The sequence below is a fragment of the Oncorhynchus keta genome, chromosome 12, assembly GCF_023373465.1.
Source record: "Oncorhynchus keta strain PuntledgeMale-10-30-2019 chromosome 12, Oket_V2, whole genome shotgun sequence".
Taxonomy (NCBI): domain Eukaryota; kingdom Metazoa; phylum Chordata; class Actinopteri; order Salmoniformes; family Salmonidae; genus Oncorhynchus; species Oncorhynchus keta.
This window is the reverse complement of record NC_068432.1, coordinates 11,238,935-11,265,726: the sequence shown is the minus strand read 5'-3', so window position 1 is coordinate 11,265,726 and position 26,792 is coordinate 11,238,935. Positions and strand designations below refer to the sequence as shown.

Here is a 26,792-nt window from a genome sequence, read left to right as displayed (position 1 = left end):
TAAGATTAATTGTTTGAAAAATGCTTCACTTCTCCTGGTATTTGTGTGTGCCATAGATTTTTTTTTAACAAAAGGGTAGGAATTGCACTAGCAAAAAGGGAGCAAGACAAAAAATACACAAGAGCAATGACTATTCTGGAATTTATTAGTTGACCCCATATTAAGATCACATTTGAGTATGTTGTTTCACCATTGAAGCGTGTGTGTGTGTATACACACACACACAGGGAATTCAAAAAAAGTTAGAGACAAACAACCAGCTTACTTCTGTGGTAGATTAAGAAACAGAGTGACTGACAAAGTTATCAGTGAGTACAGCATACAAAGCTACAGTAAAATTAGAGCACAAAGCCATCTTTGGTCTTATCACTTACTATAAACGCATACATAAATTTATTGTATCAAAAATAGAAATTAGTCATTTAAAGTAAATTCACATTTCTGACATAAAATATGTAATAAAGGAGCATACATTGAAGAGACGTGTGATTAAAATGTTTAAACCTTGGTTTTAAGGACCTACTGGTTTTGCCATTGTTTTAAAAATCTATTTGTCCTGTCCAAATAATTGCCTGCTTCTGGCTACCCATGGACTTTCAATATTGGTATCGTTCACATATGACACAGTATGCAACTAAATTGTTTTATATAGAAACACATGAAACGTTGAGAGATTGTCATATTAAAGAACAGACCTGTGCTTTCAATCCTGGGCTTTTAAAACAAGGCCTCGTGAATAGCCTCTGCTGCTTCATTGGACATGGAGAATGACTTGATTTTCTCTAGTTTAATTATTACTAACAGATGAGCCTAGCTCAGACCGACATGTGGCCCACTTTTGGACTGATGGTTCTGGTGCCCTCCTAACTTGTTTAATAAGGTGGTTCTATTCCCTCCTGGGTTGCGTGGTGATTCAGTTATATCTTGCTGCACCTCTGCGGTGCACGTGATGAACTGCAGCCAATCTGAACTTCCGGGTGAGATAAATAGATCAGGGAAGCGCTTTCAAAGTGTTTGAGCCGCTGTTGAGAAAGACAATTACAACATTTATTAGAAACAGAAACTATTGCTCTAATATATATATGAAAAACAAAGATGGATGTCATGGGCCTTTCACCTTGATTGGGGTCAGGGGTCGTTCTCCTTCTTCACCGTCACGTCGCCGTCTCCGGCCAGGATGGTGGAGATCTCTCCCTGCATGAAAGCCCAGGGCACGGTGGATCCGGCCAGGGGACAACGCTCGCCGCTGGGGCAGTACACCTCTCCTCCAGGGCCCTGACTGCGGATGGAGCCACGCGTGCATGGGAAGCAGAACTTGTGGTGCGGGACAGACGGACACTGGACAAAGTGAGTGTCTTCCAGGCGCTCTCGGCAGAGGGTGCAGCAAAGCAGGGCGCCGCTCCCGGAATCCCCAGCGCTGGTAGTGCTCGGCCCGCCTTGGGCACCCTGGCCCATATCTGCCTGGGAGACAGCGGTGGAGGCAGAGGAGGGACTGCCGCTGGTTGGGCGGCCAGCTGCAGAGGAATGGGCTGAGGACAAGCCGGGGCCGTCTCGGGACATCTGGCTTGAGCTTAGGCTGTCGGCCACTCCCATGAGCGCTGAGATGGGCGAGGGCTGACTGTGTGAGCGGGGAAGGCCGTCCTGGGGGTTGGTCATGCCTGAGCCTAGGGGCTCCATGCCTGGATATGCACCTCGAGACCAGGGCTCTCTGGCTGGGTGATCCCCCATGGGCCTTCCATCACTCTCTCCGTTTTCAGAGCTTGGTGATGCTTTGCGTCGCCGTGCAGCACCCTTGGTAGGTGCAGAGCGGCCCGCGGGCGCCATGGGCATGCCGGCATCTGTGTACGGCTGTGGGAGGATCTCGGGCATCGGTGGCTCCTTAAACGAGCGTACACCGTCACTAAGGAGCTCCGTGAGCGCACGCCAGTCCCCAGCGCCCTGTCGCCTCTCATATTCCACGTAACGCAGCCCTGAGTTCACCGCTTTGCCCGCATCTTTGTTTGAGTCACGAAACATCTGCCTGACAAGCTCTGGGATGCCCGAGAAGACTATTCCAGAGCCGCTGGGGTATTCCACAAACACCTTCAGCTCAAACTCAGGCCCGGTCCCGGCTTCGAAAGCGAGAATGCGCCCCACCAGGTTGTGGTCTTTCCTGAAGCGCACACTGAAGGGGGCACAGCCGCAGAGGGTCACCAGGACATCTCGTACTGCTCTGGGGCGGTTGGGCCAGCCCTCTGCCCGGCTCCTGGCACTCTCTGCCAGCTCAGCCATGACCTCACCATTCCTCCAGCCTGCCTCCAGACCCACAAGAGTGGAGGCACCAGCCCCCAGCGACATGGCTGACATTACCTGGCGCCTTCCATCACCACCCATTATATGGCCAGAGGAACTAGCCATCTGCTGGCCCCCAGCTCTGGTGCCTGAAACGGGGGCCAACAAGCCGTGAGGGGCCCCCACTAACCCCTGGGCTATCAAAGCATGAGGTATGGTCCCATGTAGAGCAGGTGCGGCCCCAGCCATAGCCCTTCTAGTGTTGGGGCTCTGTCTGCTCCCCTCTGACATACTCACATCTTCAGCTCTGTGCAGACCATTGGGGAGGCGGGGTGAAACGCCATACTCTCCTCTCCCCCTGTCTAAACGTTCTGCATGCTGCCTCCCTCCTTCCATCGGTCCACCTGAGCTGGGTTTGCCTTGCTGAGGGCCCGGGGACCTTCCATCCAAAACACCGTGGCTACTCTTCAACTGCCTGGCCGTCTCAATTAGGAGTTCGATTCTGTCCGCCCCGTCGTAGTTCACGCATCCCCGGCAAACAGCTTCGCTGAATTCCCAGAGCATGGCCCAGGGCATCTTGGGCAGATCGCAGAGGTAGCACCATTGCCGTCTAGAGGATGCCTGCGAGGCGGAGGACATGTTGTTTACAGGCCCTCACACAAACTTTCTTGAGCGGCCAACGCGTTTGTCTTTGCTTTTAGCGGCTTCGTCAATATTCAGTCAAGTCGAGAAACATGTCCTGATTGTGTTGTAAAATATGAAACTATGCTCAAAAAGCTCTTGTTGATTGGTGCTTTTAAAAGTTAGCTACGTTTTCCTTTTCGGGCTGCCTGTGTCGGTCTGTCTGGGCGGAAGTAACAATGTGTTTAAGACACCGGATATACGCACCTACACTGCATTGCGGTTGCATTCTGGAAGCTGTAGTTTAAGTCGGAACATCTCCTCGATAGCTGGCCGGCTCACACTCATTCAACGTTTTAAGAAAAAATACTTAGCTAACTAACTACGTGATTCATGCAATGTTCTGTGCCCAGTGCTTCTACGCATGATACCAACACGACAAAAGAGGGTACTAACTCATTATTGGCTAGCTTGAACGTGTGACCGATTGAGTGCTCGTGGGGTAACCAAGGCGAGAGAAGTAAAAGGATGCGTTCGAGCAGATCACTTTGTCAAGTCCTTGACCATCGTTGGTTACCGGCTTCAAAGTATATTGCATTGAGCAAATGCATGAACTTGACAAAAATCAGGTGATCAAAGTTCGTACATTTTGACTGCAGTCGACTGTAAATTCCTGCAGTTGCTCTTCACCAACTTCATCCTGCAGCCATCACCTACCTGCATTGTGCATGGCTGAGCCACCCCAGAAAAAAAAACATGTTTTAAATCTAATTTCCAGTAATTCTCCATATTTTCACATGGCTTAGGCCCTTGACCAGGGCTGAATAAAAAAACAGTTGAATACACACTCAATATTCGACGACTTGTTTTGAAGTACCTTTGAGATTATTTGGGCATGACATTTAGAGTAAGCTAACTGGGGAACATTGAATAACTTTTTTGGGGGATAGAAAATGCTAATATTATTAGTTGGTGGCAGTTGCTAAGCGTATTATGGATTTCAATCTCTCCTTGTCCATAGCAAACAAACATGTAAACATGTAATTCATTTGGGCCATAGAAAATCCTGCCAAAAGTTAACTCTCCAACAGTGTTGGCCACCCCTGATCTATGTTTCCCAAATACCGGGGGTTTGAATATGTTCATGTGACGTTCTACAAATTACTCCACATTCAAGAAAACTGTAATGAATATCAATCTTCAGGTGGCTGAGGCTGATTTGCAAAACCTTTCCATCATCTTACTCTACATCAGTGTTTCCCAACTCCAGTCCTACAGACGCTCAACAGCACACATTGTTGTTTTAAGAGTATTAGTATATTTTATTAATGATCGATTGACGATGACTTTTTAAATCACCCAGCATTACTATTTGCAGAGTTAGCTCCAGTAAATGTTGCAATTCTTCAGCCATTTCTGAACCTGCGAACAAAGACAAGTTACATATTACATTTACATTACATTTAAGTCATTTAGCAGACGCTCTTATCCAGATCGACTTACAAATTGGTGCATTCACCTTATGACATCCAGTGGAACAGCCACTTTACAATAGTGCATCTAAATCTTTTAAGGGGGGTGAGAAGGATTACTTTATCCTATCCTAGGTATTCCTTAAAGAGGTGGGGTTTCAGGTGTCTCCGGAAGGTGGTGATTGACTCCGCTGTCCTGGCGTCGTGAGGGAGTGTGTTCCACCATTGGGAGCCAGAGCAGCGAACAGTTTTGACTGGGCTGAGCGGGAACTGTACTTCCTCAGTGGTAGGGAGGCGAGCAGGCCAGAGGTGGATGAACGCAGTGCCCTTGTTTGGGTGTAGGGCCTGATCAGAGCCTGGAGGTACTGAGGTGCCGTTCCCCTCACAGCTCCGTAGGCAAGCACCATGGTCTTGTAGCGGATGCGAGCTTCAACTGGAAGCCAGTGGAGAGAGCGGAGGAGCGGGGTGACGTGAGAGAACTTGGGAAGGTTGAACACCAGACGGGCTGCGGCGTTCTGGATGAGTTGTAGGGGTTTAATGGCACAGGCAGGGAGCCCAGCCAACAGCGAGTTGCAGTAATCCAGACGGGAGATGACAAGTGCCTGGATTAGGACCTGCGCCGCTTCCTGTGTGAGGCAGGGTCGTACTCTGCGGATGTTGTAGAGCATGAACCTACAGGAACGGGCCACCGCCTTGATGTTAGTTGAGAACGACAGGGTGTTGTCCAGGATCACGCCAAGGTTCTTAGCGCTCTGGGAGGAGGACACAATGGAGTTGTCAACCGTGATGGCGAGATCATGGAACGGGCAGTCCTTCCCCGGGAGGAAGAGCAGCTCAGTCTTGCCGAGGTTCAGCTTGAGGTGGTGATCCGTCATCCACACTGATATGTCTGCCAGACATGCAGAGATGCGATTCGCCACCTGGTCATCAGAAGGGGGAAAGGAGAAGATTAAAGGGTCTGAATACTTATGTAAATATGATATTTCAGTTGTTTTATACATTTGCAAAAATTCAGAAAGTATTCACACCCCTTGACTTTTTCTACATTTTGTTGTTACAGCCGGCTTTTTTTTGTCACTGGCCTACACACAATACCACATAATGTCAAAGTGGAATTATGTTTTTCAAAATGTTGACAAATAACTATTCAACCCCTTTGTTATGGCAAGCCTAAATAAGTTCAGGAGTAAAAATGTGCTTAAACAAGTCACATAATAAGTTGCATGGACTCACTCTGTACAATAATAGTATTTACCATGAATTTTGAATGACCACCTCATCTCTGTACCCCACACGTACAATTATCTGTAAGGTCCCTCAGTCGAGCAGTGAATTTCAAACACAGATTCAACCACAAAGACCATGGAGGTTTTCCAATGCCTCGCAAAGAAGGGCACCTTTTGGTAGATGGGTAAAAAAAACAAATCTGAAAGCAGACATTGAATATCCCTTTGACCACGGTGAAGTAATTAATTACACTTTGAACGGTGTCACTACAAAGACACAGGTGTACTTCCTACCTCAGTTGCTGGAGAGGAAGGAAACCGCTCAGGGATTTCACCAATGGTGACTTTAAAACAGTTACAGAGTTGGATGGCTGTGAGGCAAAAACTGAGGATGGATCAACAACATTGTACATAGTTACTCCACAATATTAACCTTATTGACAGAGTGAAAAGAAGCAAGCTTGTACAGAGTACAAATATTCCAAAACATGCATCCTGTTTGCAAACAAGGCACTAAAGTAATACCGCAAAAAAATGTGGCAAAGCCATAAAAAAACTTGTCCTGAAAACTAGGTGTTATGTTTGGGGCAAATCTAATACAACACATTTTGAATTCAGGCTGTAACACAACAAAATGTGGAATGAATCAAGGGATCTGAATACTTTCTGAAGTCAATGCTTTTGCTCTCTCTCTCAATCTGTATGCCTATAGATGCCAGCACTGGAGGACACGGTTGTTTTGGGCAGTTCATCTCGCCCTCTGTGGGCGGTGGTGGAAAGCTTTCCCAACCAAGGCATCCCTGGTTTCAAGGCTGTCCTGATGACCACCCCCAAATTCCAGCACAACTCCAAATCAAATCAAATCAAATTTATTTATATAGCCCTTCGTACATCAGCTGATATCTCAAAGTGCTGTACAGAAACCCAGCCTAAAACCCCAAACAGCAAGCAATGCAGGTGTAGAAGCACGGTGGCTAAGGAAAAACTCCCTAGAAAGGCCAAAACTTAGGAAGAAACCTAGAGAGGAACCAGGCTATGTGGGGTGGCCAGTCCTCTTCTGGCTGTGCCGGGTGGAGATTATAACAGAACATGGCCAAGATGTTCAAATGTTCATAAATGACCAGCAAGGTTGAATAATAACAAGGCAGAACAGTTGAAACTGGAGCAGCAGCATGGCCAGGTGGACTGGGGACAGCAAGGAGTCCTCATGTCAGGTATTCCTGGGGCACGGTCCTAGGGCTCAGGTCCTCCGAGAGAGAGAAAGAAAGAAAGAAACAGAGAATTAGAGAGAGCATATGTGGGGTGGCCCGTCCTCTTCTGGCTGTGCCGGGTGGAGATTATAACAGAACATGGCCAAGATGTTCAAATGTTCATAAATGACCAGCATGGTCGAATAATAGTAAGGCAGAACAGTTGAAACTGGAGCAGCAGCATGGCCAGGTGGACTGGGGACAGCAAGGAGTCATCATGTCAGGTAGTCCTGGGGCATGGTCCTAGGGCTCAGGTCAGTTGAAACTGGAGCAGCAGCATGGCCAGGTGGACTGGGGACAGCAAGGAGTCATCATGTCAGGTAGTCCTGGGGCATGGTCCTAGGGCTCAGGTCCTCCGAGAGAGAGAAAGAAAGAAGGAGAGAATTAGAGAACGCACACTTAGATTCACACAGGACACCGAATTAGGACAGGAGGGGTACTCCAGATATAACAAACTGACCCTAGCCCCCCGACACAAACTACTGCAGCATAAATACTGGAGGCTGAGACAGGAGGGGACAGGAGACACTGTGGCCCCATCCGAGAACACCCCCGGACAGGGCCAAACAGGAAGGATATAACCCCACCCACTTTGCCAAAGCACAGCCCCCACACCACTAGAGGGATATCTTCAACCACCAACTTACCATCCTGAGACAAGGCTGAGTATAGCAAGGAACGAATGGAATAGTCAAAAAGTGCAAACCCTGCCCATTTGGCTCTCCAGGCATGCTCAAGGAAATGCTTAGTTTAAATTCCACCAATTCAGGGGGTAAACTGAAATTCCAATTGAACATTTTCTCAACGCTTCTCCATAAGAAAAACATTGGAATTTCAGTTTACTACCTGAATTTACATGGATTTGACCCCCACCCTGGTACGTATGTGTATGTCCGTTCTGTGTACACTTAGTTGGGCATTGAGAGCTGCTGGTCAGGCTCCCTGAACTGCCCCTAGGTGGCGTTCTCCGCCATGAACCTGGAGGCTCAATTCAACTATTTCTGGACAAGCTGCATACGTAAAAATACCCAGTGTCAGAGGCGTGGCAGCAAGTGCTGCGCTCAGTGTGCGTGTCTCGCATCGTGCCTGTGTTCATCCCTTACCGAGGCTGCAAGTACTTCTACATCCTGGGAGGAGGCTGGCAGAAGAGCACCCTCTGCTTGGCCCAGGTCTACAGTCAGTCAGTTAGTTAGGCAAGCAGGCAGGCAGTCTGTCAATTAGTCAAACAATCAATCAACCAGTCAGCCAGTCAGTCCCACTCCTACCATCTCCTCATATTAGGTACAGTATGTAACATGTTATTTCAGATTATTTAGAGAAACTTTAAAATCTGAAAATCTTAATATCTGCGTTCAAAATGGCACCATATTCCCTAATATACTGTCCTACCATGAAAAAAAGACAGTAACAGCTCATAGCGTGAACTGATAAAAGTGTATTTTATTTACCTTGGTTTCACAGTAACTTTATGCAGTTACTGCTACCATGACCCCAATTTTCTTCAAAACACAATACAATAGAGGCAGGATACTTGTTCACATGATTAAGCATGTATTTAATGTAGCAAAAATGACTAACACATTTTTGACCAAATGAGCTGTTACTGCCTTTTTGCTTGGCAGGGCAGTATAGTGCACTATGTAGGGAATAGGATGCCATTTTGGATGCCTTTCAATGTAACAAAGAAGTGTGAGATGTAAGGCATGTAATAATAAGGCTGTTTCTGATCTTTGCAGTGTTGTTGGCAACATCTTCCCCAAGTATATTCCAAAAGGTATTTTTAGCCCCTCTTGCATGTGTGTTGCATTTGTGACCGAGATGAGTAGCTTTAAACTCACTCAAGTTGAAGTACCCCCACCCACACCATTGTAATTGCTATCTTTTCAGTGGTGCAGCTGGCTAAGGGGTTTCAAGGGGACGGTCACGTGTGTTTGCAAGATCAAGTACCAGTGTGGACTCATGAATGAGGAAGCTAAACTGTTGAGCGACAGCGTGACACAGTTAACACATTAGAATAATTTATTATATTTTGTGAAATATTAACTTATTTTTAATGAGGATAGTAACTGTGTTTGTGTTTGCCTGTTTGTGTGTGCAGGCAGTGGAGACTCGTTCACGGCGGTGACCAAAACTCAGGAGAACACCACTGTGACTCTGCAGCTGATGGCTTCATTCTATTCTATTCTATACTATTACTGTCTTTTTGCTAGCTAGGGCCATCTACTTTAAGTTTTGCCTGTCTTCCCAGTAGCCTACAAGGTGTGTGAACTGCTGACTGCTATTAACTTGCAGATGATTGTTGACACATCAACCACGATTAAGGGGCAGGGCAATTTTCAACTGTTGTTGTCTTCGTAATATATGGCTCTATTGGGGGGGGAGTGGTTTCTCCTCTCCTAGGCAATCAGCAATTAGTACCGTGAGGTGTGCTCTCCACCTCTGCAAGGCAAATAGCAATTAGTGTTAGTACATCAGTCTCCCCTGTTTTCTCTACGCCAGTCTCACCAGGGGTGCAACTTTCCCTGGAGACGCCTCATATTCTCAAATTGCATTTTTGTCCCCACCCAGTTTTATCATTGCACTGTGATACAAAAAGCAGAATTGTGAGCTTTAGGACCATGCGGACGCCTCGGAGCGGTTGGGTCTGGTCGGCTGTTTGGCTGTATCAGCCAGCTGGATTTAGGGCTACACGGACACCACAGAGTATGCGAACAGAAGCAGCTGTTGTCTGTGTGTGTTGTGATTTGTGTAAAATAAAAAAGCAAACAGAGTAGAAACTGGCCACTCTGGCCAAACTCTCTAAAACTATGTTGAAAGCAGCTTATGGTAGAGAAGTTAGCCTTGAATTATCTGGTAACAGCTCTGGTGGACATTCCTGCTGTCAGCAGGCCCATTGCAAGCTCCCTCAAAACTTGAGACATCCGTGGCACTGTGTTGTGTGACAAAACTGCACATTTTAGAGTGGCCTTTTATTTTCCACAGCACAAGGTGCACCTGTGTAATGATGATGCCGTTTAATCAGCTACTTGATATGCCACACCTGTCAGGTGGATGGATTATCTTGACAAACTTACAAAAATGTAAGTTTTATATTTCAACATGACTCAATAATGTCAAACAGCATACTGTAAGCAAACATACAGTAAAAATGCAAACATACAGTTAATATATTTTACATATGCAAAGGAAAGAAAATAGGCCTATTTGTACTACTGTACTGTATGTTAGATTGTACAGAATAGATAAAGAAACTATCAAAATACAGTAAAATCTAAATCATAAGTCAAGAAACAAATACTAAATTGCGAAAAGAAAATCTGTCATATCTGTTGTTTGGTCATGGAAGCAGTTGTGGACCTGAGCAGCCCAATGGAAACTCACATTGTCCCAAATTAGAACATACATTTGCTGCTCAGGATCGCCTGGCCCTTTCTGCTCTGGCTGAAAAAGATTGTCATGTAAGGTGTTCAGGAAATTAAGGAGATGTGTTGTATGGTCCAAGGGTGACATGGCAGTGGAGGACCCCATCGTGGCTCATAACTGCACATATATTTCCCCCACGCTGGCCAGGTACATCATTGATGGTGCATTGACCAATGATCTTCCTTCCTCTCCTCCTTGTCTTTGCTAAGTTGAATCCAGCCTCATCTATGAATATGAGTTCCTGGGGGATAGGACTTGCATCCAACTCCATTATTCTCTGAAATAACTGTAAATACTGTAATTGCTATACAGTTAGGTTCACTGGCAACATCAATGAGTCTCTAATGTTTAAAAAATGTAATACTACTACATTGCTTACTTGCACATATTCTTACCATTTATCTTTCACTCTTTGGGAAATCCATTCAAATGGCACTCTGTAGATTTGCTTCATCCGGAGTTGGTGTTTCTTAAGGATGCTGGCTATGGTTGATAAACTCGCTCTGATGTTATGGTAGAGTTTTCAATAATCTGTTGTTGGATTTCCCACAGTCTTATGGCATTATTTTCAACTACCATTTGCACAATGGCAGCCTCCTGTTCGTCTGTAAATAGACGCTTTCTACCACCACGTACATGGTGGACGTCTTTCAGTTCTACAAAAACTAAATAGCATACAGTAGAGTAAACACTACAGTAATAAAGTATACAAAATAAACATGTTACAAAGTAGTTATTATTATTATTATTATTAGTATAGCTCCCAATTTCATACATACAGTAATACTTAAAACATTTACTTTTTTTCTCCTTAATGTATGTATTGGAATCTACAGTTTTACTGTGCTTGATGTTGTACTACTGTAAAGTAGTAAAAGTAGTAGATAGGTCCAATGTCTGCAGTACATAATGTGGCAGACGGCAGGGAGAGGTGAGGGGAGTGGTTATTGAGGGGAGATAACTTGCAGTCCGCTGGCTCCACCCCTGAGCCTTATATGGACTTCCTGACCCGACGAGGCGAGGCTGTGGATTGTTAAGCCAGGGAATGCTTGAAGTTAAAGGAGGAAGCAGCCTGCACAAAGGGGCAGAGTAAGGAGAAAGCAATGTGTGTTATGAAGAGTGGAAGAAAGAATAATATATGTGAGATTACCTGTTGTGACCTGGACTGTTGGATTACCCCCCAACCAGATTGGCGGAGGACCTGAGTTTTAGGATTACCCCTGGAGGAAGGAACGGACAATAAGAACGGCTTGTGGACTGTGAAGTAATTGATGAATTCTCCCTTTTTCCCCATGTGTACAAAAATCCCTAATAAACTACCCATTTGCGTTCTAGTTGTGCTACTGCATGTTTTGTTATTGAACTTGGAGATGTGGAAACCCCACACCCTTGAGCCTGCTATAATACCTATTTTGATTTTGGAATATCCAGATGATGGGTGCTACGGTGAAGCGGCTCAGATTGGGCAGCACTCTTTGCCAGCCTCTCAAGGTCAAACCATGGTTGACCACATGGTCCACCATAGTCGCCCAAATTTCATCAGAGATTACTCTGCTTGTTCTACCTCCACCTCTCTCTGCCAAGTTTGCTTCCATTGTTCTCCAAACATAAGAGTATTCACATGTGGCCTTTTGATCCATACCAGAGGTCTGATTGCAAAGTGAACATTTCTGCCATTAGTGTTTGCATGTGTAGAGAGAAAGTGATCAATTGGTAATTGAGTTTAGCTTGTTGAACAGTGTTGCTTTTCATTTTAGTTGTGAAGGTTGTGCCAAAGAGAATTGTTTGTTTTGCCAAATGTTTGTTATAGAATTGCCATCTGAGTGAAAAGCAAAACGTGCCAGTAGTATTGCAGATCTGGGTCATTGTGCCTCATGAGCCAGTTTTAGTGTGTAAACAATTGGGGAAAATGGTAAGAGACTTGTCACGAAGCGACTCCTGCGTTGTCTTGGCTGTGTGCTTAGGGTCGTTGTCCTGTTGGAAGGTGAACCTTTGCCCCAGTCGGAGGTCCTGAGCGCTCTGGAGCAGGTTTTCATCAAGGATCTCACTACTTTGCTCCATTAATCTTTTCCTCGATCCTGACAAGTCTCCCAGTCCCTGCCACTGGAAAATCATCTCCACAGCATGATGCTGCCACCACCATGCTTCGCCATAGGGATGGTGCCAGGTTTTCTCCAGATGTGACTTTGGAATTCAGGCAAAAGAGTTACATCTTGGTTTCATCAGAACAGAGAATCTTGTTTCTCATGGTCTGAGAGTCTTTAGGTGCCTTTTGGCAAACTCCACGCGGGCTGTCATGTGCCTTCTACTGAGAAGTGGCTTCCTTTTGTGGTCCTTCTGTGGCTCAGTTGGTAGAGCATGGCGCTTGTAACGCCAGGGTAGTGGGTTCGATTCCCGGGACCACCCATACGTAGAATGTATGCACACATGACTGTAAGTCGCTTTGGATAAAAGCGTCAGCTAAATGGCATATATTATTATATTACTTTTGGCAACTCTACCGTAAAGGCCTGATTGGTGGAGTGCTGCAGAGAAGGTTGTCCTTCTGGAAGGTTCTCCTATCTCCACATAGGAACTCTGGAGCTTTTCAGAGTGACAATCTGGTTCTTGGTCACCTCCCTGACCAAGACCCTTCTCCCCTGATTGCTGTTTGGCCAGGCGGTCAGCTCTAGGAAGAGTCTTGGAGGTTACAAACTTCTTCCATTTAAAAATGAAGGAGGCCACTGTGTTCTTGGGGACCTTTAATGCTGCAGGCATTTTTTGGTACCCTTCCCCAGATCTGTGCATCGACACAATCTTGTCTCAGAGCTCTACAGACAATTTCTTCAAACTCATGGCTTGATTTTTTGCTCTGACATGTACTGTCAACTGTAAAACCTGATATAGACATGTGTGTGCCTTTCCAAATCGTGTCCAATCAATTATATTCACCACAGGTGGACTCCAATCAAGTTGTAGCAACATTTCAAGGATGATCAATGGAAACTCAATTTCGAATCTCAAAGCAAAGGGTCTGAATACTTATGTAAATAAGGTATTTCTGTTTTTTATTTTTAAAACATTTCTAGAAAAACTAGCAAAACTTTCTAGAAACCTGTTTTCACTTTGTCATTATGGGATATTGTCTGTAGATTGCTGAGTTGTTTTATTTGATTTCATCAATTATACAATAAGGCTGTAACGTAACAAAATGTGGAAAAAGTCACAGGGTCTGAATACTTTCTGAAGGCACTGTACATTATGTGTGCCATTCTTTTGGAATGCACCTGCTCAACGAGGTGTCCATGGCCTTGATGTGAAAGCAACTAAACAGGTGGTTTATTTTGAGACTGAATCACCCTTGTTGGCTGGTCTCCCAGACTCTTTGTGGGCTAAAGATAAGTTTGACATTGGGCAAATAAGGAGGGTGGAACCGCTAACGTCACACCTGAGAGCACACAGACACGGCCGAGCCCAGTATCCTCTGAGTTAGGAGACATTCCCGTCCGGAAATCCTCGGGTGATTGCCGTTTTATTTAAGATCTTAGACCAGTTAAAATGATGCTGTTCGAGCAAGGGCACCTGTTGTGTCAAACCCTGTTACAGTACTATCTGCCGTGCCGGCGTTTGGTAAATGGTTTTTAGTTGTTGATATGGCTAATGCTTTCTTTAGCATTCCCGTCGCTCCAGAATCACAGCTCTGATTCGCGTTTACATTTTTAAACAAGCGTTGGGCTTGGACCATTTTAGATTTAGAGGGTTTCATACCCCTGCTGGGAGTATGTTCATACAGTATGTCGACGACCTGTTACTGTGTTCTGAAACTGGCCACAAAGTTTCTAAGAAAAATCTGCAGCTTGTGTCTCAGTCCGTTAAGTATCTAGGACATGATATTACATCAAAAGGTAGAAAATTAGGTCGAGAACATTTGGCTGCAATTCTATCTGTACCACAGCCAGTTACAAAACAACATACAGACTTTCAAGGTCTTTTCTTTAAATGTACTGTTTTCTACATTGTAGAATAATAGTGAAGCCATCAAAAATATGAAACAACACACATGGAATCATGTAGTAACCAAAAAAGTGTTGAAAAAATCTAAATATATGTTATAGTTGAGATTCTTCAAAGTCGCCACCCTTTGCCATGATGACAGATTTGCACACTCTTGGCATGACTTGGTGTGTCCAAACCTTTGACTGTATGTTAACACTCACAGGAATGGCAGGCTATTGTAGAGCCTGGCTGCCTGACAATGATGTACAACCACTCTTACATTATGAATTATTACTTACATGCTTATTTGTAATTTTATATTAGGTTGAGATTAGTCTCAAAGGGGAGGAATATGGTGGAACAAATACAAACTCTGTTATGCTCATGCACTGAATGAGCTTTAAACCTGTACATGTCCACTGTCTGTTTCTCTCATGTAAGAAGAAGCCAGTGTTTTTCCTCTCTTGTTTCTGAGTAACTTAGTCATGCGGCCAAAGACAAAGGGCTGTCTGAGAGTGACCAGTTTTTGATCCATCCTGTTCTTTTTGTATGTTTCAAGCGCACAGCTGTGTGGAGATATGAAGAGAACAGGGGCTAGCTTGAGCAGCAGTGACAATTCTATCAGCAGAAAGGAGTAACACAACTGACATTATCACTTGTTTGATCGCTATGTTCCCATCATGATCTCACACACCTGCTAAACTGCCATGTAGACAAAGGTTATAAAAGCTGAGACCCAACTCTTGTTCATTGGGCTCTTAACTCTGCACCTTTTGAGTGACTGTTAACTGCTCCGGAATTGCAATTCTTATAATAAAAGGTTGTTGTTTGAAGAATCTACAGTCTATCTTCCTTTCTGGTTAGAATTTCCATGACAGTTCTTTGAAATTCTTCATCTGTGCTTGTTGAGCCATCTTCCACTCTAGGCACGCTCAAACACTCAAAGTATTTGAACGAAAACAAATGCTGTTTTAACCCAGGTCTTACACCAGTGAAAATAATTTCAAAATACTAATAAACTGTTCACGAGCATTCTGTTGGCATTTCTTTGATGCTTTACGTCATGTGTTGTGACAACTACATCTGGCTCTTGGCTGAATCGTCCGACAACCACTACAGCCATGTTATATAAGGTAATGCACGCAAAAACCAAGCTTTAGATACCTCAGTATGTCCTTCACTTTATCACCACCACTTTTCTTTTACAACCTACAACATGCTTCTCTGAAACATTTTCCAGGGGGAACATCATTTGACACACAGTTTAATCTTCACATATTTTTAGTTGTTCACTGGCACTTCTAAACGCTCAATGTAATATAATAATATATGTGATTTAGCAGATGTTTTTATCCAGAGCATGCATCCATTTTCTAATTGGTGGCCCCAGCGGCAATTGAACCCACGGGCCACGATGCTAGCGTTGCAAGCACAATGCTGTACCAACTGAGCCACACAGGTCAAACAGTTTACGCCAGGTGTTCCCAAACCTTTTTGGACCACGACCACATTTTGATATCTGAAAATTCTTGCGATTTCCCCCCAATATTTGGGGCTATGGCAGTCAATTGAAAAACAGCATTTCTGATTATCTTCTCAACTCACCATCACATACTTTTAATGTGAGGCAGTCAATTGAAAATTAGTCTGACATAATGTCTCCTATCTCACCACCACTAATGAAATTTGTGTACTTGATGCATGTCGTGTCGGAGCTTCTCAAAGTCATGGGGCGTGGTCGACAGTGCGCTACTCATCTCTGCTGTCACATCCAACTTAGATCGATATTTGGCTTCATTGCAAACGAGAGCACTGAATCCAGCTTCACACAGATATGAGATGGCGAAGAGTAGCCTACCATGAGTTTTTTGTTAAAGGACACAAATATATTCCCTTTGCTTTGCACCAGCACTCAAGGGCTGCACAGGGTACCCATCTACATCGGCTGCCTTCCTGGCAACTGCCTGGCATTTGACATCACCACCACCGTGGAGCAGTGTGCCCGCAACAAGGGCTATTTTAACTACTCCAACCCCATCATGCTTCTACTACAGACTGTGAAACTATGACCTTGAACAAAGCCTGTTTTGAAATGGTTACATTTTGCAAAGACAAGTTTTGACCATTAACCTAAATCTGAACTGATCTACTACCACTGTGGCCCTCTACATGTCCTCTGTTTTGTATCTGTCTGCAGTGTTCTATCTTTTCTCGAGGACATCAATCTCATCTCTTGTCCTGCTTTTGTTTACTGAAAAATGTATACATGAATGAATTGCTGCCCATGGCTTGATATAATACCGTCTCTATTTGTTACACGACAGCTAGGTGGAGGTGCTTACTTGAAAGATCACATCTGCCTCTACACTCAAGAGGTGCTGCTGATGTACAACAGCCTCAACTACAGGTGACGGAGTTGCACTGGAAAACACACAGGAGGACCCAAATGTATACTTTTAGTATATTAGAACAAGGTTGGTGTGATATATGCTACCAATAGAGATGCATATTTGTTGGATTCCCCCTGGTTTCTCAGTCTATCCCAGAGGACACTGGTTTGGATGTTTGAAGACATGGACAAATGTCAATGTCACTGAGGAAGGATTTGGTAACACTCCATATAATCAGTATACACTTCCCAGTCTTTCACTCTCATCTGTGTAATGCTGTGAATTCCTGACTGTACTAAGGTGCATCTTTAGTCTTGGCATAGTTTCTACCCTGGTCCTGTTTGTGCTGTATAGCCTGAACTCATGTGGTCTTTGTCAATACCAAACCTTGAGTTGGCTATACAGCACTAACAGGCTACATACTCATCACTGGCTGGTGTGGTGCAGTTGGATGTGTCAGGGGAAACGCTCCCTGTGTCAACATGGCAGCACAGATCCTGGAAGCACCAGACATACTTTGTCAAAGTCTCAAACAAGTAAGGGTCAAGTGTTACATGTGTATAGGTTCTAATTTGTCAGAAAGTATGCACTCAAAATCTGATTGTACGTTAATTGGACATGGCCTTACATTCTTTAGGGGTATGAATTAGAGTACATACTGTGACTATGCATTGCAGTTTATACTCCACATGCATGGATTCCCGTTGGACCACACCAGAGGCCTGTTCTACGTGCTGGTAAGTCTGGTCCCTGGGTTGTTCCAAATAGTTATCTTTAACATCCATAGTGTTTGCTATCCTGATTTTTCTTATTTGCATATCTTTTACAAGTTGTGCTCATTTTTCAAATGGTTAGATAAATTAAACAGTACCCTATTCAGTGCACAACTTGCTCTAGTCAAAAGTAGTGCACTAAATAGGGTGCCATTTGGGATGCAACCTTGGACTAAAATAGAATATAACCACAAATGACATATCTTCCCTTTCAGTACTGTTGTTTCCTTCCTCCAGATGACCCTGGCCACCGTAGTAGGAATCCTCTTCTGCTTCATTGTGTATACCTGCTGTGGTCCAGGCTTGAAGAACCTGTTTAAGGCCTTATATCTACTAACTGAAAAGATCACAGCCCTATAGTTCACCATTCACTTTATTAAAACAGACAGGCTGTATTAACATGGAATTTTTATTTCAGAATAGGAGCGGTTCTTTTTTTCAAGGTCTAATGTACAGAACAAATCAAATTCAACAATAAGTCAAAAAAAAAAAAATTCTACATCAAACAATACACTCACTGGTACAAAATCTTGTCCGCAATATTATCACTTAAGTTAAAGGAAAACACTTGTCGGTCTCATACATGTTGTTTCTGATTCATACAGGGGACTTGTAGTGAAGATGTGAATGCAATATACACTATGCATGGACACAGAGCATTACAGATTTGTGGGGGGGGTCAGAGTTCTTTCTAGTTGGCATGCTGCGCAGTTGAGAAACACAGCTTCAGTGTGTAAGGGTACGGACCACCTGGAAGAGAGGGGAGGGGGGAGGTTAGCCAACTGGAAAGATTGTGTCAGTCTGGAATAATACATTAACTAGTCTGGGGTGGATTCCCAAAAACAAAGAATCGTTAGCATTAAGATCATAGTTCCTACATTTACACTTGAGCCAAAATCTGCAGCGTTTACCATGAATTTGATCTCTGCGAACATAGTCGGTAGGGTAGTACCGTGGCTTTGAATGAATCCTGGCCTTAAGGTGATCTTAGCGCTGAAGATGATAATGTTTTTGGGAAAGTCACTCCTGAAGGACAGACTAGTGTGTTTGCTCACCGTTGGTATCATTAGCGGTGGTGTTGTTATCGCAGTCGGAGTACTTACTGGGGTTCTTCATCTGGTAGTGGTTCATCATGGCCAGAGCCTCCATGGAATCGTTTATAGACTCCCACTCCAGCAGCCCGGATGAGCTCCTCTCACCTGTCGCGCCACCCGAGGCGAGACACACATTCTAATTTATTGACACTGCAACACCTGACCCATGGGAATTCACTCTAATTTAAAGACCAGATATTCATGCAAATAAAGTTCATATCACTCACTCTTTCCAGTGAAGAGTTTGATGCTGGATGGATTCTTCACACCAAGTTCCTCACAGACCTGAAAGGATCACCCCCCCACACACACACACAAACTAGGTAAGTAAACTTGTAACATTCAACTCTCCAAGAAAACCAACAACCCAATCCAAAGCTCACAGCCCCCAAATCCTCTCCAGTTGTCTTACCCCATTGAAGACCTCCACAGAGATGTCGGGCTGCCCGTTGAAGAAGTGCAGGACGTTGCTGGGATGCTGGATGCGGTTCTTTGCCGCCTGCTCCGGGGAGGTGAAGCGGTTGTTGCGGGAGCCGTGGAAGTCCTTGAAGCTGCTGGAGCCGTCCTCCAGTTCGTAGGACTGACCAGGCATGATGGCCTGCTGCTTGGACACACTGTGGACGGTGGATGGACAACACTAGTATGAGTGTACCTTAACACCACAAACCTGTGAGGCGTCTGTTACTAGTCTGTTTCTTTGGATGTCAATGTGTATGCAGAGTTTGAAAGCAGCACTAACCAGACATTGAGCTTCTGTCCAAACAGGAAGTTGTTGTTGAGGTGGCTGATGGCACGGTCCACAGCGTAGCAGTCGCCCATCTCCACCATGGCTGCCCCCGGCTTACTCTTCATGAACTTCACCTGAGGACGGAGGGGGACAGGGTTCAGAAACACTATCCTACTACCCACCTCCAACATGGCCACAGAACAGATTTTTCACCAGTCTATACCCCCAACAAGAACAGTCTATAACCTCTGCCTCAATAATACACTGCTCCCCTGTCTGGACTCACCCGCTCCACATTGCCGTAGAGACAGAAGACGTTGAAGACCTTGTCGGCGTTGATCTTCGCGGCCTCCAGGCCGTACACCATGACAACAGGGGAGTCAGCGTGGGCAGTGTAGTCACCGGGGGGAGGTGGGCCATGTCCGTACCCAGGTCCCCCGTAGCTTCCACCACGTCCGCGGCCACGCCCTCCCATCGGAGGCCCCATGCGGCGCCCGCCCTCATAGTGAGGAGGGGGCCCATAGCCACTTTCATCATGGTAGCCATGATAAGCACCAGTCGGCCCGCCTTGTGAGAGGAATGGATAGACAGAGTGGTGGTTACTGGGCAAACCGATTCAAATAGCTACTGGAGTCCTTCTAGACATCCCAACTCCTATACTTACCATACTCTGGAGGGTGGTCTCCTAGTAGAGCTGGCGGCCTCGCACGCTTGTTGGGGTTGGCATTGGGATCTGAGAGCAAGAAATAGCAATAAAGTTAGCCACTGAATGCCACTGACAGTGTATCAAGAGGCACAACTACAAGCTATGGGGCAGTGTTGTGATTAACATGCACGAGAAGCTGGGTTAAGATATTTACTGTCTTAAAACCATACGTTACAAGCTTATGCAGGCCCTCATACTATATGTTACCATAACTAAAACAACATGTAAGGATTTAACAGCAGCATAGCTAATGGAACAGAGTCACACTAATGTATTCCATTATTGCTCAATCATTATCATACGAACTCACACACACACCTTGTGAATTGTTCCAATTGCCTTCAGCATCAGCATCTGTGCAGGTACATACGTCAAAACAAATCATGTACAAACTTGAATATTTGTTTATAGTTTAACCAAAAGCAAGAACCTCAAATTAACATTTAATCAGTAACATGTTGCAAAACATAAAATGACATCTAGGAAAAACTAGAACCCCCTGACAAATAAACTAATTCAAACACTAACGGGCTACATGTATTAAGATTTTTTATAAATCAGAACAATTCTATTAAAATGTACAGTCATTACATTGGTTAAAAGGAGCAGCCCTTTTCCCCAGTTAGTAGTAATGTGATATAGCACTAATAATACATTGAATATCACTTAGTAGCTAAGCTTAATGTTTATTTGATTCTAGCATGACTCAAGTTTCATAGCCTGACAAATGCATAGCACCCCACCCATGGACAAGTCTGAAAAGCATTTGACAAAAACATGGCCTGGAATTGTATACGTGTGAGTGAATATATTACATTGGCTAGCTATAATATTGAGTAACAACCAGAAATATTTCCTGTGATTTTAGAAACTACTTTAACTTATACATCTAACAGTGGTCTGCATCAAAATATGAGACTAGAAATTCAATTCCTTCTTCCCCTTTTCTGTTGCTGTGAGACAACACATTTCTAAAGCAATATTACAGAATATAGCCTAAAGAGCACTAGCAGCAATCTCAGTGAGGAGATTCCAGAACTAATTTGATAAGTCAACAATTTACATATGTGGTTGACAAAGTCAATCACAACAAGCAGACATGTACATTTCAATCATTCTCTATCACCTGGTCAGTCACGTCTCTTTACATGTACTTACAGCACCAGACACGGAGAACACAGGATGCAGAAGGCTGGTAGGGGGCACTGGTAGGTGAGGATCCTACCCACCAAACCTGTGACTCCAGCTTCAACTCACTGTTTCCACATTTCCCCACCAGAGAAAGAGTATACACCAATCTTCCAAGCTTCGCTCCAAGTTGGTTGCTTTGTTTTTTAAGTGTTGCCATTTGAGGCACATTTCCAGCTTACCGTGCTTTGACCGCAAAGCCAGAGGACATTTGCACCGTTTGAGGCGTGTCTTGTCGTCAGACACAGAGCCAAACCTGCATCACACGGGAGGCGTTAAGAGGCATCACTACAGGCCAGTTTAGAAAGGAAAAAAACAACGTAGTAGAATCAACACAACAGCACAGAGAGAAGAGGGGAGGGTACAAGGGAAAAAAAACAGAGCACCCAAAGTCCATCAATGCAGAGAGAAGTTTGGGAAATGCTGAGGTTTCTATCAGTTTGCCTCTGTGCTTGTATGCTTGGCGGGTGTTTGATGCTTGTGTCTTCGTGGTCCCCGTTTGGGTTTGTGCAGTGCGTCTTCTCATGTAAGGGGCCGCAGTGTGCTGCTTGTTTTTTTTGTACAATGGATGTGGTCCCCCCAATGGCGAAGTGAGGCATCTAGTGCTTGGCAGTAAAATCATCTGGAATGGCATTGTCTGCGTGGTGGTGTGTTGTCATGGCGATTCAACTTGGTGTGTTGTTGCCATGAGTATTCAGTTCGGTGGTGTTTTGTTCAGCACAAGAGGGGAGAGTGATATCAAAAGGAAAAAGTGTTCCCGCTGCCTCTGTATATTGTCTCAGTATGTAGTGTCATCTGTTCCCTTCTCGGGCTGTTAAGTGTGTTTTGAAAACTCCTCTGTTGCTCGCTTAGTGGTTGGTGTCTGACAGTCGGATCCCGAGGGCTGGGAGGAGTGGCCTTATCGGCCACACACCAGACTCCTGCCCCCATCAAACAAAATGTGTTGTGTCAATAGGTGAGATCTTCAGCGCTCTGGAGATTGGATATGCTGTACTTGTAAGAGGAGGATGGATGGATATCAATCTATCAGATCAGTCTGTGGTGGTGGATAATGCTGGGTGTCTGCTCACAGACTCTTGGGAGTCTCAGGCCCTCACCATGATGGCTATTTTCCCCACACCAAAAGTGGGATAAAAACAGGAACTTTGTTTTCCTTGCAGAAGTGGAGAGAGTAGTGGTGGAAATTTGGATTAGGAAGAAAATCAGGTTGTGTGAATTCCAGTGTCTGCTGCCCCCATTGTGTCCGATGTTAACCGAAGAACTGGTTGGTTTGGAATGCCTGTGGGTGGGTGCTGTTGTAGCTGATGTGTCTTAAGCTACAGCATGTGTCTGCTTAGGGCTTTAGGTGAGTCTGTATGACTGTGCACAGTGAGGACACGAGGAGCAGCGCCGGCCGCACTTAACAACCGGACATTAACAGGGGCTGTCTAAACACTGCCGGTATTTTTTCTCTCTTACACCTCCGATATGTCAAATGTCTGAAATGAAGATGTGGCCATGGTGTGGATGAAACTACTAAGACCAAAACGCATCGTGGCTAAAATATGAGAATCTGATAGTCAAATGGACTAACCCCTCAAATAGAAATGTGTTCCCTTTTGCATAAAGGGATCAGGGCATACAGCTAGAAGCAAGGCAAATGGCATACTGCAATTTCACTGTGTCCTATTGGATGGCAAATATTATCTGCTGTAAGAGGTTGAACTAAGAGAGCAATGTTAGATTAATGTATCTACCAAGCTTCATACATTAGTGGAACACCATGATTTTATTTTGGCACTCATGGCAGCACACCATATACAAATGGAGAGAAGGCCACAAGAAACCCTGCCTGGATTCAAAACTGCCACAAATAGTCAGAATGAACAACTGATTGACAGGTCGTAAACTGGACTTCTTGAAAGTTCCAGGAATACCATGGATTCCTTTAACACTTGCCTCTGCAATGTTACCATAGAGATTCCTAATGAAATAAACATTTTAATTAAAGGCCACCCCAAAGGCAGGGAAAGCTGGTCCATGCGAGCTACAGGGTCAGAGGTTGCTAACACACACTGGCTGGAACAAAAACCTACAGACACTTTAAACTCAAGGAACACATTTGAATGCCAAACCTGACTTTAGCCATGATTGGTCAGACTAAAAAAAGAACCATAAGTGTTATTTTTCAACAACAACAAAAAAATCTCCAATATGGTTTTGAGATTAATGGGTGCAGGGGCATTCCAAGCAAGACACCTTGGGTTTAACACAGTGCTTGGGTGCAGACAGGAGCTTGACGTGAGGGAGTGAGGTGTGACACACACTGCGGGGAATGTGAACCTGTGTGACGAGAACCTTGGTGCTTCATTGTGACATAACGAGGCATTCATCAGCTTAGCCAAGCAGACGATTCACCGTGCAGGAGCATGTGCTGCAAAATGGCTACCCCTCGAGGTCACTCCTTGTGCCCTTACTGTCTGTCGTGTTGTGAGAGAGCGTGATGCGTCACAGAAGTAGTGCCTCACCCGCATCACTGCTCGTCATGGCCAAAGTCACCACGGAGCAGGGCGTTCAAAGGCACTACGCCCGGAGGCCTGGGACCCTACCCATCCCACAATGCCATAAGAGCAGGAGGGGAAGAGAGGAGGGGAGGGATGCGGGGGTGTGTTGTTTTTTTTACCGTGGCCACTCGGGTTGGGGTTTGTGTAGTCCCAGGTGTCCTGGTCATTTTTGAACACGTTGAGGCGGGTTGGCTGTAAAGAGAGACATTTGAGCATTTGATTATTTTGCCCATTTGCAGTGTTCCTTCAGTTAAATGACCTTAGTGGTTAGATGGACAATTGAAGATAAGCATGTAACCACTCACCTTGGCATACTCAATCTTCAGTGTGCAGCAGCCAGAGTAGATGTCTGCCCCATTTAGAGAGGCTTTCGCCCTCTGGGCACTTTGTACAGCATCAAATGTATGGGAAGTTATGGAAACTATGGGTATTAAATGCATACTCTGCCTACTTTCCACATATGTTTCTCTTGTAATTCAAAGCTCTATTTATGAAACAATGAGCACTTGATACACAATTAGATATGTCAAGCACAAATATTTACTAGCCACCACTTGCAAATGACAACAGTCAGTGGTGCTGACAGGAGCTGACTGTGGCGTGAAGTAAGGTTGTGTGGCATGCACAGTGGAGAATGTGAACCTGTGTGTGGTGACGAGATCCCCGGCACGATACGACATTTTCAACAATATGAGATTTTGAGCAAAGGATATTCCACCATGGCCTGAACGCCATTCTTCCTGAAGATGACAATCCTTTGGACGGGCCCACAGTTGTTACAGACTGTGTACAGCACATCCTGCAAATCAAAGAGCCAAATGGTATGACTAACAATGCAATGCAGGGAGCCAAACAATTGTGCCTTGTCACAGCAACAAAACAGCTGCCTTGTATAATAGTGGGTGTGTTACCGAGGTGATTGGGTAGATGGGGTTCATGATGGTGAGCAGCAACACGTTATTGACGCTGCGCGAGTCGTCTGGGTCTCCGGGCCGGGAGATCTTCTGGCTGGTGGAGTAGTTGATGAAGGCGGGGTGCCCGGCAATGTAGACCTGGTTCTCGGCTGCATAGGTCACAGCATTGCAGGATCCATTCATGTCCTCGTACTCCACCAGGGCCTGGCGCTTCTTGGGCATCATGACCACATAACTGTGAAGAGAATGGAAGATGGAATAATTTGGTTTCTATGCACTGCATGATAAACCTACAGGAACAAAAGACTTCACCAATGAATGTGGAATGGTGCAAAATAAAAATCTGGTCAAAGAAAAGGATAATTACCTTATGGTCCCGAACTCCTGCAGGGCTTCCACTAGATCTGCCTCCATGATGCCATCGACAAGGCCCCTGATGTGGACCACTGGGGAAGGGAGTGTTTTATGGGGGTCATCATAGCCCTCCTTACAAACAAGACAAAAAAGTTGAGAAAACCAGTACAGATTACCAATGCAATAAAGACATCCCCAGGGTGTATGTTACCAATTAAAACCAACCTGTATTGATGACAGAGCGACAGAGGAACCACCCAAGAGTACAACACAAATCCAAGCTAGCTGAAGTAAACAATGATGGTGTTGGCAAGCAAAGTGTGTACTAAGTAGAACACCAAATCATAAACATAATTTAAAGGGTGTATAAAGCTTTGTATAAAGTGCCTGATCTTCTTGAAAAGCCAATCCCGTGTATAAGTGAGTAGGATGGATGTCAGCCTGAGGATTGTTAGCTGGCTAACTAACTAAGTTAGGTAGAAAATACTCGGAAACAAGCGCACAAAACGGGGTGGGTATAATTAGTGGAACGTTCCAACAGGAATCTGTGCCAAAAACTTTGTAAATAAAGTTGACAACAAGCAATGCATATAAAGTTGTATATCGGCAGAATAAGATACCAGGTAAGGAGTAGGCAATGTGTTTTTCCACTCACAAGGTTTACTCAACAAACAACGCATACAAAGTAGCACGATCAATTCACCTTGCTAACTCGCTGCCGAATAGGCATAACTCACTACGTAGCTTATGCTTCATGTTTGTCCATAGGTTACCAGAGTGAGGACAGACATTTTTCGGAATAAACGTGGTGAGTGAAAAACTTTGAAATAGCACACTCCCTACCCGGTATCTTATTCGGCCGCTATACAACTTTGTATGCGTTGTTTGTTGGTAACCTTGTTATTTACGAAGTTTTCGGAACAGATTCCTGTTGGAACGTTCCACAAATTATACCCACCCCACAAAATGAATTACATTTTGTCACCAAGTATTCCCGCTTGGATATGGTGACTAAACTAACCTCCATCATACAACGCTAACTAACGTTCGGAACCTAGTTAGCTAACGCCTACTATCTCATTAGCCGTACATCTTCGACGATAAAATTACGCAAGATAGCAATGTTGGCTACGTTAAATACAGTTTACAAAACTGGAGAAATACATAGCTAACTAGTTTAGTTAGAAAACAAATACCGGTTGTGCGGCTAGCTAGTTACCTTCAGCTAACGTTAGCTAGTTCTGTCTGGTTCAGGCTAGCTAGTGTTCAGCATTCATGTTGTTGCACACTCGAAAGTTCCAAAATGCTGGGGGTAGGAAATGTTTTACTGATGCATGCACTTTTCATCCCCAACGAATTCGCCAGTCAATACTTACCGTCGTCATCCCGTCTTCGGTTTTCTGTCTTTTCGTTGCTCTGCCACCCTCGTTGTAATAGCGACCTGCTGCAGCAGCCATGTTGTCTTCTTCTTCTAGAATATTATGGCAAACATTATAGGTGCATGCCGCCACCTACTGTACTGGAGTGTGTTGTCACCGGGAGTACACTACACGATCTTGTCCCGATTTAGCTGTCCCAGACAAGTTTTTAAGATCGGAGACAAAATCACCATGTTGTTGCGCCGTCACCGACGCTCGTTAAATGTGAGCAAGTCAAAGACTCAATCAGAGGGCTTCCGATCTCCTATGTGAGCAGGCCTAGATGTCCCGTAGTTTCAAACATGTTTGATTTTATCGGACAAAAATCTGCAATGCTCTTGTAGAGTGAGATGTACAACGACACGTTTTGAAAACGGTGATCAGCCAAAGCCAGAGAAGAGGCCAGTGCAGCGGTCTAAGGCACTCAGTGCATGAGGCATCACTACA

The 26,792-nt window shown here is 44.8% G+C and overlaps 2 protein-coding genes across 5 annotated transcripts; both read right to left on the bottom strand.

Moving 5' to 3' along the window:
- Positions 1-127: 127 nt before the first annotated feature.
- On the bottom strand, positions 128-3,248 carry LOC118390977 (interferon regulatory factor 2-binding protein 1-like). The gene is made up of 2 exons (XM_035781859.2): positions 1,118-3,248; positions 128-1,022 (listed from the first exon to the last, which is right to left on the bottom strand). The coding sequence occupies exon 1, from the start codon at positions 2,908-2,910 to the stop codon at positions 1,129-1,131; it is 1,782 nt and encodes a 593-aa protein (XP_035637752.1). The 5' UTR covers positions 2,911-3,248; the 3' UTR covers positions 128-1,022; positions 1,118-1,128.
- Positions 3,249-17,792: 14,544 nt separating this feature from the next.
- Positions 17,793-26,537, bottom strand: LOC118390976 (heterogeneous nuclear ribonucleoprotein L-like). 4 transcript variants are annotated; one of them, XM_035781856.2, is made up of 14 exons: positions 26,304-26,537; positions 24,941-25,059; positions 24,571-24,808; positions 24,373-24,458; positions 23,965-24,061; positions 23,779-23,851; positions 20,247-20,282; positions 19,887-19,955; positions 19,509-19,789; positions 19,235-19,356; positions 18,908-19,109; positions 18,723-18,780; positions 18,457-18,600; positions 17,793-18,151 (listed from the first exon to the last, which is right to left on the bottom strand). In XM_035781856.2, exons 1-14 carry the CDS (start codon positions 26,382-26,384, stop codon positions 18,093-18,095), a joined length of 1,665 nt encoding a protein of 554 aa, XP_035637749.1. In that variant the 5' UTR covers positions 26,385-26,537; the 3' UTR covers positions 17,793-18,092. The 4 variants fall into 4 exon arrangements, with proteins under 4 accessions (XP_035637749.1, XP_035637748.1, XP_035637751.1 ...); XM_035781855.2 differs by having other exon boundaries at positions 18,457-18,612; positions 26,304-26,536; XM_035781858.2 differs by having other exon boundaries at positions 18,505-18,600; positions 26,304-26,536.
- Between the last annotated feature and the right edge of the window lie 255 nt (positions 26,538-26,792).

Bases quoted from the DNA above. Each gene is read 5' to 3' on its own strand.
- LOC118390977 (XM_035781859.2), bottom strand. From the start codon at position 2,910: ATGTCCTCCGCCTCGCAGGCATCCTCTAGACGGCAATGGTGCTACCTC.
- LOC118390976 (XM_035781855.2), bottom strand. From the start codon at position 26,384: ATGGCTGCTGCAGCAGGTCGCTATTACAACGAGGGTGGCAGAGCAACG. The intron at 23,852-23,964 runs GTGAGTGGTTAC...CTCTCTTTACAG, and splicing joins TGAAGATTGAGTATGCCAAG to CCAACCCGCCTCAACGTGTT. The intron at 19,110-19,234 runs GTTAGTGCTGCT...CACCGTCCACAG, and splicing joins GGACAGAAGCTCAATGTCTG to TGTGTCCAAGCAGCAGGCCA.